Source organism: Podarcis muralis, chromosome 17 (assembly GCF_964188315.1).
Source record: "Podarcis muralis chromosome 17, rPodMur119.hap1.1, whole genome shotgun sequence".
NCBI lineage: Eukaryota > Metazoa > Chordata > Lepidosauria > Squamata > Lacertidae > Podarcis > Podarcis muralis.
In genome coordinates, this window is record NC_135671.1 from 23,493,891 (window position 1) to 23,514,009 (window position 20,119).

At 39.0% G+C, this 20,119-nt stretch overlaps 1 protein-coding gene across 5 annotated transcripts; it reads left to right on the forward strand.

Moving 5' to 3' along the window:
* The first annotated feature begins 1,639 nt into the window (after positions 1 to 1,639).
* LOC114587440 (RNA exonuclease 1 homolog) lies at positions 1,640 to 20,052 on the forward strand. 5 transcript variants are annotated; one of them, XM_028711652.2, is made up of 16 exons: positions 1,640 to 1,858; positions 2,903 to 4,251; positions 4,941 to 5,036; positions 5,254 to 5,461; positions 6,599 to 6,741; positions 7,583 to 7,720; positions 9,486 to 9,600; positions 9,753 to 9,812; positions 10,272 to 10,421; positions 10,908 to 11,021; positions 12,313 to 12,386; positions 13,978 to 14,088; positions 15,061 to 15,176; positions 16,061 to 16,199; positions 17,392 to 17,512; positions 19,547 to 20,052. In XM_028711652.2, exons 1-16 carry the CDS (start codon positions 1,696 to 1,698, stop codon positions 19,636 to 19,638), a joined length of 3,189 nt encoding a protein of 1,062 aa, XP_028567485.2. In that variant the 5' UTR covers positions 1,640 to 1,695; the 3' UTR covers positions 19,639 to 20,052. The 5 variants fall into 5 exon arrangements, 4 of the variants coding, with proteins under 4 accessions (XP_028567485.2, XP_028567488.2, XP_028567486.2 ...); XM_028711655.2 differs by having other exon boundaries at positions 16,061 to 16,121; XM_028711653.2 differs by having other exon boundaries at positions 4,944 to 5,036.
* Positions 20,053 to 20,119: the final 67 nt, after the last annotated feature.

Consider the following 20,119-nt stretch of genomic DNA (forward strand, 5'->3'; position numbering starts at 1 on the left):
TTCTGATCGTCCACGGAAATAACATCCAAAATGTTCAGCGCTTACAGGAAGCCTGCTGGGATCGGCTGTGATAGAGTTCCCTTAGGGGAATGCCATAATGCAGATGAAACAAAAAAAATTCCTTCCAGTAGCACCTTAAAGACCAACTAAGTTAGTTCTTGGTATGAGCTTTCGTGTGCATGCACACTTCTCATACCAAGAACTAACTTAGTTGGTCTTTAAGGTGCTACTGGAAGGAATTTTTTTTGTTTTGACTATGGCAGACCAACACGGCTACCCATCTGTAACTGGAATAATGCAGATGGTCGCTGCAGGCTAGCTGTCACCGCCAGTTGGCTGATCAGCAGTTACAAGAAGCATGGCCAGCAAGCTTCCCTTGCCAGAGAACAATCAGGAGCACTTTAAGGCTCCCAGTTGTTCCTTGGAAGCCAACTCAGGTTACTACTCCCAGCAACAATAAGGCCACAAGTGCATACCCATCCAAATGGATGGCATAAAACACACAACGTAATGCTGCAACCAAATTCCACTGCATGTTTCTTACTACATGTTGCACACACCAGTGCAGTTACAAGTCCTCCCCCATGTAATTCTCTATAAATTCACCTGCTCAACACAGACATAAGCAAACACAGGGGGGGGGGGCAATCAACTAATCAACAGCAAAACCTTAGACCCACTTCAACCACACACATTGAGCAAATGAACTTTAATATGCATAATGAAACACAGTATTCTACCACCTTAAACATAGTTTCCCCAAAGAATTCTGAGGGGTTTAACAATCTCTCTTCCCAGTGAACTCTGGGAATTGTGGCTCTGTGAGGGAAATAGGATTTCCTAAAAACTCTCAGCACCCTAAACATGCTACTTACCAGTGGCGTAGCGTGGGTTGTCAGCACCCGGGGCAAGGCAAGTAATTTGCGCCCCCTAACCCGTGGATTTGCGCCCCCTAACCTGTGGATTTGCCCTAACCCCAGATGTTGCGCCCGGTGCGCCCGGCCCCCCCTGCACCCCCCACGCTACGCCACTGCTACTTACCAGGATTTTTTGGGGGGAAGCCATGTTTTGCACAGGTAAGCCTGGCAGGACAGCTTATTCTATGGTGTTATCTCCTTCATGCATTAATTAGATAGAAGCACGTTAGCTATACGAGGCAGATTACCCCACACTATGTATTTAGGGGGGTCTCATATTATGTCCTTTATTTTTCCCTGACCAAAGAGGCCTGCCCTGACATTACCCAGAACGAAAGCGAACTACAACTCCCAGCGCCTCTAGCCAACCACAATTCCCAAGCTATATAGAACAACACAGCACCAAAAACAAGGAACCGAGACCCTTGGCAGAAACGCCCAGCCAGAATAAACCCAGTAGGGCGCATGCGCGGGGCCCCCCCCCCGCTACCTCAGGCAGGCTTAATCAGAAGCAACGTGCCTTAACCGCTCTCGGGGGACCGTTGCAAAAGCCACGCCCCGAAAGTGGGTGGGGCTGTCGTTTTTCTCCTTATTTAAATATCAGGAGGTGCCTTTGCGGAATGAGGAGGAGCAGCAGCAAGCAAGCAAGAAAAGGGGCGGGGCTTCAGTAGCAGCAGCGCGTGGCCTCGCCCCGCCCCCTCCAACGGTTTTGCAACGCTTCGCGGGAGCGTTGCGCGCCTTTTCTCCGGCGGCGTGGTGGGAGGCGGGAAAAGGCGGGATGCTCCCCTCGGCGGGTTTCTTCAGGAGCCTCCCTTGCCCCTTCGACGCTCGCGGGTGTCGGCGGCCCCACTGCCAGTACAGACACGATGCCCTTCGGCGCCGCCTTCAAGGGGAGCCGCCGGTCCCTCAGCCGCGGCCTCTGAGCGGCTCTTCCGCGCAGGGTGAGGGAGGGGAGCAGGTGCTGGCGCGTGTGGACGGCGGCATTAAACCTTTTACTTCACGCCGCCGCCTCCGGGGGTCCTTCACACCAGACCGCGCGCTCCCGAGCCTTTTCCCCACAACGGTTTCCCCGCCTCTTCCCCACGAGCCGGATAAAATATCAAGGCTTGTCATCCCAGCCCGCGCTTTTAAAAAGCGATATTCCTTGCTTTGTGTCTCCTCTCAGAGAAATGAGACTGAAAATAGGCCCTTTTTTTATTACCGGCATCTGTGTTGTGCAGTGCCGGATTTACGTGTGAGCTAAACAAGCTTTATAGGACTCCAAAAAATTTAAAGGGACAAAACAACAACTGGATGTACATTTCCAAAATATAAGATAAAAAATAAATAAAACTTACATACAGCAGCAGTGTTTTGTGTTGTGTAGGCTCCTATGATGTAAGTCATGGGCTAGCGGGCTCCCTGAAATATCACTGGTTTGCTCATTTCTGTATATAGGGTGCCTACATTCTGCATGTGCAAATGGCTTTAGATACTTATAAATTACCATAGCATATATTCAACACGAAAAACCAGTGACAATTTGTTGTTGACAAAGGACAGCTAGACATAAAAATTACCTTCAGTAGCTTAGGGCCTCGTCAAACCTAAATCCGGCCCTGGTGTTGTGCTAACAGTCTTTTTACCTTTTTTTGGTAGTTCTTATTTCTGTGTTCCTGTGTTGCCATGGGATTATTTTTCAGGTGATTTGGAATATGGTTTCTTTAGGCACCCCTAAAATGCATTCACTTTGGCTCCTTCACAATGTCTTTGTTGAGTAATTCTTAGAAACAATGCACATGGTTTAGATGTGCTGGGTTTTTGTATCGTGTGTCGCTTTAAAGCAATAAAGTATTCCAATGCCCTTCAAAAATAGCTGATGACAGAACTAGGAGTTTGGGCTAAGTTCTGTAATTGTATTCTTTAATGCTCTGTTTACATATAATTGAAATATTAGTGTATAACCTAAGGCTACGGTATTTATAAAACTTTCTTCTAATCAACAGGTCTTGATAAAAATATCCAAGAATTAGAAATGATCAACAAAGCAATTCAGTCACTCAAGACTGAAGTTGAAGAGCAGAAGAAACTATTCTGTTACGACTGGGTGCAAGATTTCAAAAATAATGTGATTTTTGCAACCAATCACAACAAAGGAAATAAATCTTTCTCTGATGAAGGTGATGCCTGTAATAGTCCTGTAGAAATAAAAAATAATACCATTTCAATCTCAAAAGAATCTAAAAGGTCCAGTAAATATATTCTTGACCATAGCTGTCCAGCTACAGATCTTGAATATGACCCATTACTCAATTATTCTGCAGGTCTCGGGTCTTCTTTGAAGGAAGTAGATAAAAATGACACATGCCACTCTAAACATTTTAAAGTCTCTCATTGTAGAGATTTACAAGCATCTATAAAAACTTTTCCAGGTGAAAATAGATTCAGATCCCCAAGGAAGAGATCAGTAAGTTCTTCACCAATAAAACTCCAGGAATCAGATGATGATATGCTTATAATAGATGCCCCACCAATGAATGTATCAAAGAAACCAAGAATAAGCAAGACCTATAAAAAGTGGAATAGGGAAGTAAATGAAATGAGTTTTGGAGCTAATTTAGAAACTGTTCAGAACTCTGGAACATCAGATATTTTAAAAAATTTAGAGGGAGAAAGATCAGAAGTCACTGTTGGCCTGCATAGTGTGAATCAAAGTGATGGAAATAAAAGTAAAATAAAAATTTCAGCAGCAGAAAGTGCTTATTTAGCAGATGTCAAAGCGAGTGCTTTGAATGTAGGAAGCAAACTTTGGACAAAATATTACCCTGCTACTAAAGGCAATAATGTATCTCCTCAGATGAAGTTTGAAATGAACAAAGAAACTTTGAAGGAGGAGTCACTGAATGTTACTTCTGTTAAAGCATGCAATATGACTGAGGAGGTTAGTAATCATAAAACTTTGCTGAAAAACAAAACTCAGACTAACCTATATTCTAGAGGCAGTACAAAAGATAGAGTTACAGCACTACAAGAAAGCTCTAAAAAAGATCCAATACCTTTTGGGAAATGGAGTATTCAGCTACATGGGAAAAGCAATGCATTGCCTATTAAACGAAGCTGTGTTCCAGTTTTGAGTGGGGATACATTTGTCGAAAAAACTGGTGAAAATTGTACTGATAAAACTATGAAAATGGATGCCAAAGAAAATGAGATAATAGTATTAGACTCTTCCGAAGAAGATGACGTTGAAGAGGATAATGAACTTTCTGAATCAGATGATACTATGGAAGAATGTCGGAGAATTTTCAATGAGTTTGTTGAACATGAAGCACAAAAGGAAAGATTAGCAAAGCAGGTATTTTTGCTTTTCTCAGTTTATACCTTCCTCCTTGTAAAGGCAGACACAAATTGTTTTCTATTTAATTTTTTTCCCTGACCATTCAGCACTTTTTTTTTGGTGTATCAATGCATATTCACTTGGTGAGAATCTGAAAATCTGTTCCACTTCCCAGTGGGGAGGAGTTGCGGTGGACCGTGTGGCCACCCACTCCCCACCGGGGGCGGGGGACTATGTCCCCCGTTGCCTGGGGGATCCCAGCCACGTCAGAGCCCGGCCAGCCAACCCACTGACGGGGGGGGGGGGGGGCGTGGCCGGGCCCTTTAAACAGAGGAGCGAGCCAGAGGACTTCCTCTTTGGCTCGCTTCCTCAATCTTTTTTCTGACCATTCAGCACTTTTTTTTGGTGTATCAATGCATATTCACTTGGTGAGAATCTGAAATTAACAGATGATAAAATTCCAGCTAATAGCTAGGGGGGAAAGTAGTACTTTTTTGTTAAATGAAGGTTTTTTGTAATATTAAAGATTGCCTTTGGATTTCCATCCTCTGAAAGTCTTTTTTTAAGTTTCAGGAAGCCAGAGTTCATTACAGAACTGCAGTATCATGAAAACAAACCGTAATTTGTTGTAATGTTATAATTTAGAAACAACAATCTTGATAGTTTTTGCAGTTTGTGTATGGCTATTTTCCTTTCTTTAAAAAAAGCAGGCCCTTGCAGCGCAAACAGACGTAAACTTAGATTTGAAGACAAGTATGCTTCCTGGACAGAAGAGAAGAATTGCACACACTGCAAAATTTGATGTGAGTTTCAATCTAGCAGTTTGGGGAAATATTTGCTAGTATTTCATTATGTAAACATGGATATAGGTTAATGGCAAATAAGTGGTGTCAACCTATTGAAATTAACTTAGTCATGTTTAATTAATTTCACTGGGTCTACTGTGAGTAGGAGTATCATTAGATACAGCCCGTGGTGTGGGAAACAGTTGTTCATTGTTCATTCTTCAATACTCACCAGGTTAATACCACTAAAGAAATAATTGTGCCTTTAAAAGCACCTCTTCCACAGCGGACTTGTCATTCCAGAATACTGAAAGCACAGCAACAAGCAACACAAATAACAACTGCTGTTAAAAGTGGTCAAGCTTTTGTTGCTGCAACTTGCGGCCCAAAGAGAACTGCATCTGTAATACCAGCTACTCAGATTCAAAGCATGGGCCCCATAGGTATGACTAAGTAGTATATTACACTTTTGATATTTATTTAGTTTCATATGATGGTTTGTTTGAGTTAAAACAAGATCTCATAAAATTTAGCTTTAATTTGCTTCCCAGTCCCCCAGACCAAGAAACCAACAGCAGGGTATGTAGAGAATGAGTAGTTGATTGTTCCTAGGTTTCTGATTCAGATCAGGTTTCATCAAAACAGTGGTACCTCGGGTTACATACGCTTCAGGTTACATACGCTTCAGGTTACACACTCCGCTAACCCAGAAATGGTACCTTGGGTTAAGAACTTTGCTTCAGGATAAGAACAGAAATCGGGCTCCGGCGGTGCGGCAGCAGCAGGAGGCCCCATTAGCTAAAGTGGTGCTTCAGGTTAAGAACAGTTTCAGGTTAAGAACAGACCTCAGGAACGAATTAAGTATTTAACCCGAGGTACCACTGTACCTGTTTTCTCCAAAGCAGAACTGGATTTGTTTTTTCCCTTTAGTGTCTCTGATAGAATTAGTGATGTGTAAGGGATGAGCTCCCGTTGCTCGGTCCCTGCTCCTGCCAACCTAGCAGTTTGAAAGCACGTCAAAGTGCAAGTAGATAAATAGGTACTGCTCCGGCGGAAAGGTAAACAGCGTTTCTGTGCGCTGCTCTGGTTTGCCAGAAGCGGCTTAGTCATGCTGGCCACATGACCAGGAAGCTGTACGCCGGCTCCCTCGGCCAATAAAGCGAGATGAGCGCCGCAGCCCCAGAGTCGGCCACGACTGGACCTAATGGTCGGGTCCCTTTACCTTTTTTAAGGGATGGTTTTGGGATATATTGCTTTATGTACCAGTAATTGCTGTTATATGTAAAATAAATGCTGGTACACATATTCAGCAAGCTGTTGGAAGGCTGGTATTATCAACCAGCAGCATGGAAACCTTCAGGGAGCTCAGGTGATCACATGACAGGTCGTATTGTCTGTCATACCTGTGGCAAGGAATGGTCACCACACAAAAGCTGTTCATCCCATTTGACTGCCTTAATGGTCACTCTGGCATTTACTGTAATCATTCAGCTTCCAGATAAAGTTTAAGAAGATAGTTTGGCTATGTGAAGTGCATTTACAAATGAAGCTTTAAACTACACAATATTTGTCTGTTTCAGTTTGTTTAAATGTGTTTGAAGTTCAGCCTGTTGGAACAAGCACTGGCCAAGTGAATGTACTACTTCCTGGAAATGCATTAACATCAGTGCCATGTAGACTTTCCAATTATCCTGTAAAAAAAAATACTCCCAAGCCAATTAAGGTATTTCATATTTTCCTTTGTGTTAAAATAGAGTAAAAGGCTTCTGGGTTTATAGTCAAATTTATTAAGAAGTTATTGGGGGACATATGGGAAACCAGTGCATAACATGCCATACAAATCTAGATTGAAATGGTGATGTCCTAATAGTATTTTTTAAATATAAAAATCAATTAAATTTTAAAATCTAAAATTTCAAAATCAAAGCAGAGGTGGTTTGTAGGTTGAAGGTGGCCAATAGGGCTTTCCCATCCAGTCTACAGCCCCTTCTCTTCACTGCAATGTGTTGTTTAGACTTTGACATAAACTGAAGACTGTGTTCAAGCCTAATTCTAGTATGAACACTTTTGGTATGTAGGTTGTTTATCTGTGTAGGGATAATCCTCCATTCCTGTGTGCTCAATAGTAAACAGTGCTTATTTTAACTATGATTTCATTCGAATTTGAGCCAGGTCAATGGGTGTGTGGGTGGGTGTATGCCCATGTCCATGTTTGCATGTGTGTGAGAGTAGGCCAGGACTCATTTTTGGCTCTGCTGACCTTGATGGGCTGGCAAAGAGGGAATGCAGCCAATGGGATTTAAAGTGTTAAGAAACCACCACAATACAGTATATTTAGAGAGATAGTTTGCTGTTGAAAAATATTCTGACTTTGCCATACTCTTGCAATTTTGGGGATAGGATTTGAGGGAGAAGAGTTTGTAGCTATAATAAGGTATTTGTTCAGAAGTCTTTTCAGTGATTTAGAATCCTTTTCTTTTACCCAAAACAATACCTTTCAATAAGTTTAGGAACGTTATTTCAATTCATGCATGTAGTAAGTTAAATATAAGTTAACATTTCAGGCATCAAGTCGGAGAAGGCCTCCTGTGATTGTGGAGCTGGGATCCAAAGTACCACATGACACAAGGCAACGATATGTCAATTTTTTTTTTGAAGAATTCTTGAAAGATTGTGCAACAGTCAATGAAGCTTTTGACAAGGTCTGCAGTAGTTTTAAAAACCAATGTAATTTATTTTTTATGGCAGTTATATGAATTGTGGATATGTGAAATAAGTGCTGAGTGCTTTGTTGCAAACATAACATACAGTGTGATCCTGTGTGTGTATACTCAAGAGTAAATGCCATTAATTTTGGTTGGACTTATGCTCCCAATGAATCCTGCAGTGTACTGCAGTTTTAGGCTGCAATCCTAAACCTATTTACTGGGGTGAAAGTCCCTTTGACCATAATGGGACTTGTTTCTAGGTGAACATACATAAGTTTGCAGTGTTAACTGGTACTGTATTGGCCTGAATATAAGCCTCATGTTTCTCCCAAATTCCAACTGTGAAAATTTAAAAAGTGTGGCTTATATTCGCGACTTGACGATATGCAGCCAGGAGCGCGGCAAAGCAGCGCCGCCCAGCGCGTATTCCTCCATCCTCTCCCCCAAGGCCGGGGAGGAAGGGGAAAGGCCGCCAGCAACACAGCTCCATTCCTCGCTGCTCCCAGTATGCAGCCAGGAGCAGTGAGGAATGGAGTGGCTTATATTTGTGTATTTTTTTCTTTTTCCCTCCAATTTTAAAGGTGCGGCTTATATTCGGGTGTGGCTTATATTTGGGCCAATATGGTATATTAATAAGCCCTTTGAAAATTGCCAATGGCTGAAGGTTTAATCTGGTAATAATTCCTTTGATTACAGATGCTTCCACTCTTTTCTATTAACCTATTGGTCTGACTGGGCAAATTTAGAAGATCTTCCTTTTTTATGGGCAGAAGTGATGGGGACTTTCTGTATTCATTATGGATTTGTCCTAAAAAGTAAAAGTTAATTATTAATATTTAATTACTTTACTAAATGTATCTGTCACCCATCAATATTCCTATTTCCAAACAGTATTTGAAAAATAAACATTCCTTAGTAATAAAAAGGCTAAGAATCATTATATATTATTAAATTGTTGCTGCATATTTAACAAAAGAAACCTAAATTGGAGATAACAGGAAATCAACTAACACAATCTTCTTGAATGAAAATAATTGATTTCAAAAAAGAATCTGATTTAAAATAAATTCTGAATTTAAATTGAAGCGGATATGGTGATTATACTTATCTCTGAATCTGTTGTGAGACCATCACAGTTAAACACTTAATGTGGTGCAAAACTATAGGACTATTTACAGTACATCACTAGTGGAGTGTTGAACTTGTTTCTCAAACTGCATGCAAGCACCCACAGCAGTGCCACACAGAAAGCCACTGATGAAAACCAGAAGACCTTTAAAAGCAGTTTGTGATGGAGGGAATGAAAACATTAAATTGTCTGGTGCAACTGAAAAGGATCTCTTGAGTTGTGGCCACTGAACTTTAAATGCCACTTTTTCTCTATATATATATCAGGGGGAAAGGCAGGATATAAATAATATATTATTATATATTTATTTATATCCTACCTTTTTCCATGATAGGACTTAAAGTCGCTTACGTATAAAAACAGAGCCACTAAAAAGGACATCCGAAGGCAGCCCTCTTTAGGGAAGTTTTTAATGTTTGGTGTTTTATTGTGTTTTTAATAGTCTGTTGGGAGCAGCTCAGAGTGGCTGAGGCAACCCAGTCAGAAGGGCACCATATTATTACTATTATTATTTGTTTGGATGCTCTTCCCCATTACATACTCTGTTCCATTGCGGGGCGGGGGGGGGGGAGTACAGGGTAGATGTGCAATTTACAGTATATATCATACACACTTTTCTTTTTAATGTAGGCATTGATAGAAGAAAAGGCAATATATGACCGTTGTGGTAGTAAAAATATATACTTGAACATAGCTGTGAACAAGCTTAAAAAATTGAGGGATCATAGCAGTGTGTCAGCAGATGGTAAGTTCCAATGCTGTGGGAAGGGAAAACTGGTAGTTACAATGGACCAATTTTATTTCTCTTCTAAGTACATTTAAATTACATACAATGTTTGTTTGTAGAAATAAGTTCACATTAACAATGTGAGACATCTGTGATTTTATTTTGTATAGGCCAGCCCTCAGACAATAAATGCACTACTTCAACTGGCTTTAGAAAAGAAGAAAAAAATGGTAAAATAAAACTATTACTGTATTTTGAAAAATTTGCACAAAGTATTAAAATTCTTTCACAACTGAAGTACTTATAATATAAAAAGCTACTTTTTTCTAGTTCTAATACTCTTTGATTACTTGCTTATAATGAAAATGAAAAGTAATGAAAAAAATTCAGTGCTTTCAAAATGTTTTTATTCTTGTTTTTATTATGTATTTTTCTTTTTTTGTATTTTTATGCTGTGAACTGTGCTGAGATCTTTGAATGAAAGGTTGTATATAAATTTAATAAATGCTATGACAAAAGGCATATATTTAGGATGAATTTGTAAAGTTTCACAGCATATATAAACTTAACCAAAGAAAACTAGCTGCTACTGACTACCTATAAGTTGAATCTGAAAATAATTCTGACAGTTATAATGTCTGAATGACAGCTCTTCAGAGTTTTTTAACTGTTTTGTTGGGGTGATTAAGATTTTACAGGAATTACTCTCTATAAACTTCTAAAAGAATATGCTTTGACTGATGAACAGTTGAAGGAAAATGGCTTCCCTGAACCAAATCCTGAGAAACCTGGCAGTGCTATACTATGCAGTGGCGCCATAAAAGCAGCTTTATCTGACTGTGAGTAAGTGAGAATGGAATGAAAAATTGACACTCATCAGAAAAATCTTCCTATATTGTTCAAAAAATGCCTTCCAACATAAGATTTCATCCACAATGTGCTACAATAAAATGCTTGTAAGTGTCGCTCATTGCCAGTACTGTGAATCAAGTCATCCTGGTTAATAAAGCTTGAAGGATAACTACCTTTTTTCTGCTCCTGAACTATCAATTTAACAACTTAATTAATATTGTTTGGGTGATTATCCATCTGTTCCATGCATAATTGGAATATATCTGAATTACTCCTACCAAAGCTTTACTATTTTGATCAGTAATTACGCTAGTAGTAGCAATTCTGCTGCTTGATAATGTGAATGAGAACCAAATTCATTAGATTTTTTGCAGTTGTCTCTGGTGATTAAAATGGTTTCTGGGGGTAAGTGCAGATGAACATCTTGCAGGTCTCAATTCTGGCTTACTACTGGATTGTGTTACTGGTTACAGCTTCCAGAAGAATTTGTTGTCGATGCGGAGAAATATATACTGTAACTTCATCAGGAAGGCATGTTCGGAAAGAAGAATGCAGTTACCATTCTGGTAGAGTATTAAGACATAAAGGTAAGGATAAACTCCTGTCTCCCCAGACATATACTGGACATGCCGGTGAGATTGAGACTACTCAGGTAATATCCACTGAAGCAGGGCCAGCAAGTTAAATTTTGATTAACAATGAAGGGATTAAAAACAGTTTTGCTTGCATTTTTCCTTATTAAGCCGCCAATCACTTACCATTAGATACAGACTTTGCACTAATTTGTGGTGTAATGTTCTTAAGCAAGAAGCAAACATTGGGTCTGTGTTCTTCTCACCACTTCCTGTCACACATGGTTTTTCATGCCTGTTTCAATATATAACAATACAGAGAACTGTGACTTAGTATTTTAGTAGCCGGGATCTTAAACTGGGATTGATTTTAATATTATGCTTAGTAAACCAACATCACAACACAGTGCCCCATTTCAGATCTAACAAAACTGATGCTGTGATAGTGATTAAATTAAACCAAAGTTGGCATCTGAGGAAGGAACATCCAGGTCTGATGCTTGTTCCAACTTTCCTAAATGGTGATTTAGCATGCCAGGACTGTCACCACCCCCAAAAGAGCCCATGTAGGTAGTGTAGTTAAAACTAATAAATTATATTCAGCTATTTATGCTTGACTTTGTACAGTACCTCACCTCCATTTTCCTGCTCTTTTTAGTAAAATACATGATGGGTGATAAGGTTGTTGTTTCATATTCTCAGTATAGCTACAATCTTGAGAGAAACTGACACACATTTGTAATAAAACTATAATTTCTTTGGATAGTTAGAAATCCAATTCAGTATCCCTTTCTTCAGTGCATGTATATTTGATCCTCGGAATTCAACTTGGTTTTGTTAAACTGATATATATTTTTAAGCAGAGCTGTTCCCATAGTGTTCTGGTTTGCATGTTTAAAATAAATTATTGTTTAATGTGAATGAAAAGTGTATTGGTGTATGCTGCTAAAATTATGGGCGCTTTACACATCCCTCAGTATTACTGCTGCCAGGAAACAAACTGTTGTATTGTCAAAACCTGGGGTTGTAGTTTCTTTCTCCAAACAAACCATGATCCAAAACCAAAGTATGGTATGTTTCCTGACAGCAGTGAAGGGAATTTTTTTTTCGATTTCAGCAGTGTGCATCAACTTGTTTGTTCACATTAAACCATTGTTTATTTTAATTATTTGATTGTGATGTGTGAACCAAGTCATGGTAAGAAGATAACTGATAGTTCACAGTACAGTCGATCAAAATTTTAATTTTTAGGATAAGAATTGATTTGAAATTACTCATCTACTTCCTATTACTTACCCTGTAACAGTTCCGGGTGGTTTGGAAACACGTTACAGTTGTTGCGAAGGAGTGGTAGGATCTCCTGGATGCCAGGTTGCAAAGGTGAGAGTACTCTCCAGTTGCTGTCCTCAAACTTTTCACAACAGACCAACAACACCAGAACTGGCTTATGAATATAAAGAACAATTTTACTAGAATGAGTATAAAACCTCATAAACCAACAAGACAATGAACAAACTAAAGTGAATAACCAAGCCTGGAGATACTCATAAACATAAAATGTGGCCAGTTCTGGTGTTGTTGGTTTGTTGTTTAATTATTGTTATAGCACCTGATATTTTGTGTATACTCAGACTTTTCACAGCATATATATTTCTCAGGATTTTGTTTTAGCTTTTGCTTGCAGCAACCTGCCTATAGCCACTGATTGGCTGTCTATATAGAGAGGGATTGACAGGGGTCGAGTATGAAAGACAAAGTGTTTCAAAATCTCCTCTTGAATTCCAGCTATAGCTGTTCTGCTAGTCTTGTTATCTTAGCAGAACTAGAGCAAAATAGGTGACCAGGTTTCCTTCCAAGAAGCTCCAACCCTCTTTTGTGTAGAGCAGGGTGGTCCAATGTGCAGCTCAAGGGCCACATGGAGCCCTTGATGTCTTTTTTGTGTGGCCCTTGGCAACATTTGACACACACACCCTGTGATGCAGCCCTCCCATTGCATTCCCAAAGCTGGGTAAGCGAGGCTCTGGGCTTTGGGAAGGAGGCTTTGACAGGGTCCTAGAGTCGTCCTGCCTGCTTCCCAGAGCCCAGTTAGTGCTTTCCCAGCTTTGGGAAGGAGGTGGGTGTCAAATGTCGGCCTTGTTTCCCGCCCCCGCAGTATGCCACCTGCAGGTTCCATGTCAAAGTACTCTGGTGGCTCACTTGGTATGAAAAGTTGGGCTGCCCGGGTGTAGTGTGTGCTCTGAATTTTTTCTTGGCCCTAGAAGCAGTTTCCTGAACTGAATATTGGTGTAAGTGTAGTCTTTGGCAGAGAGACAAAAATGTATGCATTTCTGAAGTTCTTAAAAGGTAGATGAGAATAGGCGTAGATTTTTAATTTGTTTTTAGGAATTCTGTTCTCATGATAGCATAATATGCTAGAAAACAAGATGGGACTGGTTCTAAAAAAGTGTTGGGGCTCAAGCCTGTCCTCATTTCCTTAAATTTAAATTTGTGAGAGAAAAGCAGATAAGTAATAAATTAGTATTGAATATGCTAAGGGACACTTTAGTTTACACTTTCTGGGACTTGGTCCTGATATTAAAACAATCTGTATCTTGATGGACCAGTGGCAGATGCTGTAATTGTTTTGCTTTCTGTATTAAGGTTTAGATTGTGGTCTTCTATTTAATTTTTTTGCCTCCCTCATCTTGGTTACTGTGTGGGGAAAACGAACATTTGAAATGCATGAAGTAGTAGCATTTAAAATTTAAAAAGCAGATAATGAACGCTGAGGATTTCAACTTCATATTCTTTAACATCAACCAATAATCAAGTGTCTGACAAAATAGCGTATAAACTTCCAAATGATACTTAGTAAATTTCTAAGGTGAATTTCCAGAAAAGGGAAGTTGGAAATGGTATGGTAACTTAATTAAAAGTTACTGAAAATACGTCACTTCTCAGACTAATTTGAATATTCCTTGGTGCTTTGTAGCTCCATGTTCATGATGGCAGAAAAGAAAATATAGATGGCTTTGTGAAGACTTTCATCAAACCACCTCCACTTGATGGAAATCATGGTGTATTTGCGTTAGACTGTGAAATGGTATGCTAAGTTAGGATCCTTTAAAAAATGCAATTTAAAGTGCAATTGTGTTTTCCTAGCAGTATAACTTAAGGACAGATGTTACCTGTGCTATTTTTCTAGAAAAAGAGGTGCCGGAACTCACCCTGAATGCCTCCCTTATTCTCTTAGAATGGCAGTGGCACCCTTCTGAGAGGTGCTAGAACTGAGTTCCGGCTGAAAAAAGGCACTGGATGTTACTCTCTTCAGTTGAGAAATGTAGATCAGACAGGACAGACTGACTTGAGAAGGAAAAACTGCCCCATAAAATGCACCTGCTTTTGTTGCTCTCCTGAATTGTAATTGGGAATTATTTTCGTGGTTTTTATTCTGATTGTATCTAACCCTGGTGTTGCTACATGATGAAGCATGGGTTAAAAACTTTTAAAATATTTTGAAATTAAATAAAATATGTAATGCTGGCAATATACTTCTCTGGGAGTTGGATATTAGTGGGTTTTTGTTTTTGTTCATTCCTTCTCTAGATATAGAAAGTGCAGGATGTATAGGAAATATAGGACCATTTAGCAAAAACAAGTACACATTTTTACATGCAGCTACATGTGTATTTTTATTTCAGTGTAAGAAATTACTTATAAAACTTGACGTAGAACTTCCATTGTAAATTAACAGTATAATCTTTTGGGTAATCAAGTAGCTTACTAAGAGGTAACTGATGAATTGAAAATATCTTTTATCATAAAAGCTGACAGGAATTTCTAGGAATTTCCCAGAGAAAAATGTTACTTTTATATTTTAAAGTTTCTAGTATATACCTACACCATGCACTGCGATGATTTTCAGTGTAAAAAATATGTTTACAAAGTAGCAAAGATGTGTTCACCTATCTCCACCATTTCAAAATTACATTAGTTTTCATTTCAGTTTATTCAGAACATAATCAGGAACTAAACTTAATTGTGGAAAATTCTATTTAACACATTTCTCTTCTAGTGTTACACAACACGTGGATTGGAACTCTCCAGAGTGACAGTAGTTGATCCTTCACTTCATGTCATCTATGACACGTTTGTTAAGCCTGATAATGAAATAATAGATTTTAATAATAGGTATGTGTCTTATTCAAACACCAAAACATCAAGTGTTTAAAGATAAGTAACTGTGTTTACACTCAACAGAAAACCAGAAATCCTGAGAATAGGTCAGGCTCTGCATGAGCTACATATGAGTGCAATAGGGCTCCTTTGCATTTGCTTCACTCCTCCCTTTGTGTGAGCAGCTGAACAAGCCAGGTTTTAATTCTTAATCATGTGAACCTAAGGTATAATTAATTGTTTCTAATCAACCCAAGATATTAAGCATACCTTAAAGCGTAGCTTCCGAAGTGTAATGGCAAATGGCTTCAAATCAACTAGGTTATGAAGCTGTGTTTGGCTTAATATCTTCAGTTGTTTTGAAGCCAAAAATTTTAATTCTAATCTTCACGTGTAAATGATAAGCTATTATTTAAGTGCTTAAATCCAACTTTTATCAGCTGCGTGCATAAAAGGGAGAAGGAGGCTGTCCTTGTGCATAACTTGGCTCATTAAGACAGGATTTTTGATTAGCATTGCATGTGAATGCTGTCAGTGATATATAACCCATGGGCTACTTGTATAGCATCACTGCTTTTTGCTGTAGTATTTCTATAAGAAGTGCATCAGGGCTCTGGAGTTAAGTTACTTATTGCTATTTTTTAATTGAATTTTATAAGTAATAATTAAGTGTAGGTAAAATATGTGCAAAATACCAGCAGAGAATAGGATTGAGACAAATAATAGACGGATAATGTTATTACTTTGTCATGGTCTGATTCCTTCCCTAAATTTTTCATTCCAAAAGGAAAATAAAAATTCTTCAGTTGTATCAGTTGTGGGATAAGTGAATCTGGTATTTCTAAAATATTCATGTCTCCCTATTGTTTTACTTCCCTTGACACTCTGATTTGCTTTAGGTTTTCTGGAGTGACGGCAGAAGACATGAAGAATACTGTAACATCAATTCGGGACGTGCAGGCAATATTGTTAAACTTGTTTAGTGCAGACACAATTTTAATTGGACATAGTTTAGAGAGTGATTTGTTTGCTCTTAAGGTATATTATACAGAATGATAATATATTTATAATGATTTGAAATGTTTTGCTTAAAACCTGTTCAGGTTTAACTTCTGTGTACTGTCTAATACTGCACACAGAAGTGCCCTGCTGGATTTATACCATCTAGCGCAGCATTCTGTTTCCCACAGTGATTAACCCACTGCCTCTGGGAACATGAGGACAACAACTCTCTCCTTTGCGGGTCCAGGTTCACTGGTGTGGTGTGGGTGAGGGATAGATCTAACATGAATTGCAATAAAACAGGATAGGAGTATTGAAATTTAAAGAAGCCATAACTTTATTGATTACAGATTTCAGCAGGTTTTGGCACTAGGTGTATATCCTGAAATTGACCAGTTGTTGTTCCCCAGCAACTGATATTCATAAGCCTCTAGTCCTAGAGGTGACATGCAGGCATATAGTCATCATGAATAATAGCCATTGATGGGTGGCTGTATACTTGATGAATTTGACTAATTTTTTAAAATAAGCAAAGCTAGTCACCATCACGGTATATTGCTGCAGTAAATTCTATAGTTTAACTATGCTCTGAGAAAGAACTGCTATGGTAAACATGTTACAGAGAATGGGAGGATGGGTTGTGTAGCTTGCTAGCCAGGAAAGAGGCTAGGATGCGTAGTATGATGCCTTTTATAACCTTCCCCCAAATCTAGTTTCCAAATGGGCCAAAATCCAAACCCTTGTGAGAGTACCTTGCCCTCTCGCCCTCAGAATGGCCAGGGCTTCCCAGCCATTGGATGCTGTGCTACTGGAGAGACATGGCAATGGTGCCACAAAGTAGCTGCAGCCTTTTCACCACTTCCCAATGGCATTGCTGTGGCTCAGAGGCCCCTATGTGAAAAAGTTAATGTGATATGGTTTTTGTTGTTGTTGTTTAGTCGTGTCCGACTCTTCGTGACCCCATGGACCAGAGCACGCCAGGCACTCCTGTCTTTCCACTGCCTCCCACAGTTTGGTCAAATTCATGCTGGTAGCTTCGAGAACACTATCCAACTATCTCGTCCTCTGTCATCCCCTTCTCCTTGTGCCCTCAATCTTTCCCAACATCAGAGTCTTAAAGCTTTAACTGAAGCGATAGTGTGTTTTTTAACCACAAGAATATTTTAGGAGGCAAGACACAATCCAGTTTGAAGTGTCACTGAATCATCCAGCTTTGTTTCTTTTCCAGCTGTTTCATAATAAGATTGTGGATACATCTGTAGTTTTTCCTCATCGTTTAGGCCTGCCTCATAAAAGAGCACTTAGAAATCTAATGGCTGATTATCTCCAAAGAATTATTCAAGATAATGGTAAGACCTGGTGAAAATGACAGTGTATTTTACAGTTAATGGAGAAGAACCAAGAAGCAAGCAATACCTATGTTGTCACTCAGACTTTCCAGTTCGATCCAGGTTTCCCAAAATAAGGATTGGATTGGTCATGTGCCTTGTTTGATCACTGGAAGCTGAGTGTGTGAACTGACTGGATTGAAAATAACTGTCTCTGAGCTGATATTGAATGACATGAAAGTTCTCCCTGTGATGTCAGGTCTCTGGTGCCTATTCACATATGCTAATAATATCTCAATTGCTTCTTTTAAGTTATGAGCATGTGTATCTAAGAATCAGCTGTAAGTTCACAAGAATTAAATAGTATAGGCTGTGTATTAGAAGAGATTCACAAGCTGTCCTCTTTTCCTTAATTCAAGAAACTAGTGGCATGTGCCTTCCTCAGGTATCATTAAAACTAATCACACAGATACTACATATTTAAAACTTGGCCAGAGGCATGCCGTAGCAGAGGGTAAGTTAGCTGGTTTCCTCTGTGATTTTAAGATCTTAAATGTAAATTAAGACTACAGAGGTATGGGATTACACATAAACTTCTTGTAGGATTCATAAGTTGAGCTAGAAAGTGGAAGAATGCACAGAGAATATGTACTGTTAGAACAAATAGCACTCAGAAGACAGCTTTCAATCCTCTCATCATTTTCAAGAGCTACACTGCTAAAATTGCAATAGTATTGGTGGTTTCATGTCTAGTTTGTATAAATCTGTGCTCACCTGCAGCGCTGTCATGCTATTAAAGCATCTTCACCTGTTCTAAATAGATGGTCTCCAAACATTGGGTGTATTTTGTATGATTGATACATGTTCTTGAATTGAGTTATTCACCAATACATAATGCATGTTGTCTTTTTAAATCTTGTGGGGTTACAGCTACAGAAAACTAATGCATACAGTTGCTCCATTACGATGTAATGCTGGAGTCATCAGGAGTTCAAAAGCCTTTCTTCAGGATTCAGAGCTGGAGTGGGGAACTTGTGGCCCTCCAGATGCTGTTGTACTACAACTCTCTTTAGCTCAATCAGCTAGACGAATGATGGGAGTGAGTCTCACAACATTGGGAAGGCCAAAGGCTATCTGTACCTTCTGAGTTGCCCCTTTTGGAGCCCTAGAGAAGATATTCAAAGCCTATCTAGCGCTTGTTTTACAGGCTATGCTATTTTTCAGTATTAGGCCCTGAAGTGTATTTTGCTGCACAAACAAATTCTTATTATCTGACGAGCTCCAATCACACATGAAGTTCTAAATAGTGAATGATCTACTGTTATGGAACACGTATGTTCGGCCATAGCCTTGCATACAAATGCTTATTTTTAAAAATCCAAAAGTGATGTAGCGATAAAATGTGTACTACCTGTTTCTTGCATCTGTAAACTTTCCTCTGCTTTTCCTTACAAAACCAATACTTTGGAGTGAAAGGTGTCTGATTGCTTCAAGTGCCAGCAGTATCAGCTGCCAGTTGGCAGCTTTTGATCTAGTTGAGTATAGGTCCTATTCTGTGACAGATCTAGATCATATTGTAGTGTGACTGAAATCTGAAACCTTGAAACCTATTCAAGTTTCTTCTGTGACACTGTGACATTTTTTCTATACTATTATCCACCCTCAATACACTTAGGCTGTGTACGCATTTGAAATAACCATAATTTTATTATTTATATCCTACCCATCTGGCTGCACATTCTTTCCCTCAAAGAATTATGGGCATTGTACTTTAGTGCAGAATTACAGTAATCCCAGAATTACAGCTCCAAGGAGCAAACTAGTGCCCAGAATTCTTTTGAGGGAAAGAATGTGCTTTGAGGAGATAGTGTACAGACTGCCTTAGCGATTCATTATCTTCAAGATAATTTCCAAACTTGCTCTTTTAAGAGGGTAATTTTGGAAACAAATGCAAATACTTGAGTTTATTACTACAACCATTAATGTTAAATATTCAGTACCAACTTTCTAATCTTTTAAATATTATGCATATTCATGAATGTTATTTTTTTCTAGTTGGTGGTCATGACTGTAGTGAAGATGCAACTGCTTGTATGGAACTTATGCTTTGGAAAGTAAAAGAGGATACTAAAGGCAGAAGATATTAATGCTTTGCAACAACAGCCTTTCTTCATCATTGCCTAGTGAAAGACAGTTTTCTGCCCCTGTTATTGTCCTAATTCAAAAGAGTATAAGTATATGCACTAGTTAGTTTTGCTGGAAGTTTGGGTTAATGTTAATGTTATTCAGGGTTATGATATTTTTGTTCAATATAATATTAGAGTTGATTATGGGAGCTTTGTGCTAGTCAGAATTGTTAATGTAAACAGCGAACATTTCCCAATTTTGGCAGTTTGGAAAGAATACTGTACTTGCTTTCTTTTTATGAAGACTCCTATACTTATTTTCCTTTTATGAAACTTCTGTGTGTCCTAAGCAAAAAAGTTGTTTTCTGGCTGTCACTGTCTGCTGAAATAAAAACTCAAAAAAGCTGATATAAATAAAACAAATGTTAAACATTATGCAGTCCATTCATTTGGTTAGCAGATCTCTCTAGCAGTTGCATAGGTGGTCATAGGTAAGCAATTT

Excerpts from the sequence above, each read along its gene's own strand:
- LOC114587440 (XM_028711652.2), top strand. The coding sequence starts at position 1,696 with ATGCTCCCCTCGGCGGGTTTCTTCAGGAGCCTCCCTTGCCCCTTCGAC. Across the intron at positions 9,601-9,752 it reads TAGCAGTGTGTCAGCAGATG|GCCAGCCCTCAGACAATAAA; the intron begins GTAAGTTCCAAT and ends TATTTTGTATAG. Across the intron at positions 11,022-12,312 it reads TAGAGTATTAAGACATAAAG|TTCCGGGTGGTTTGGAAACA; the intron begins GTAAGGATAAAC and ends ACCCTGTAACAG.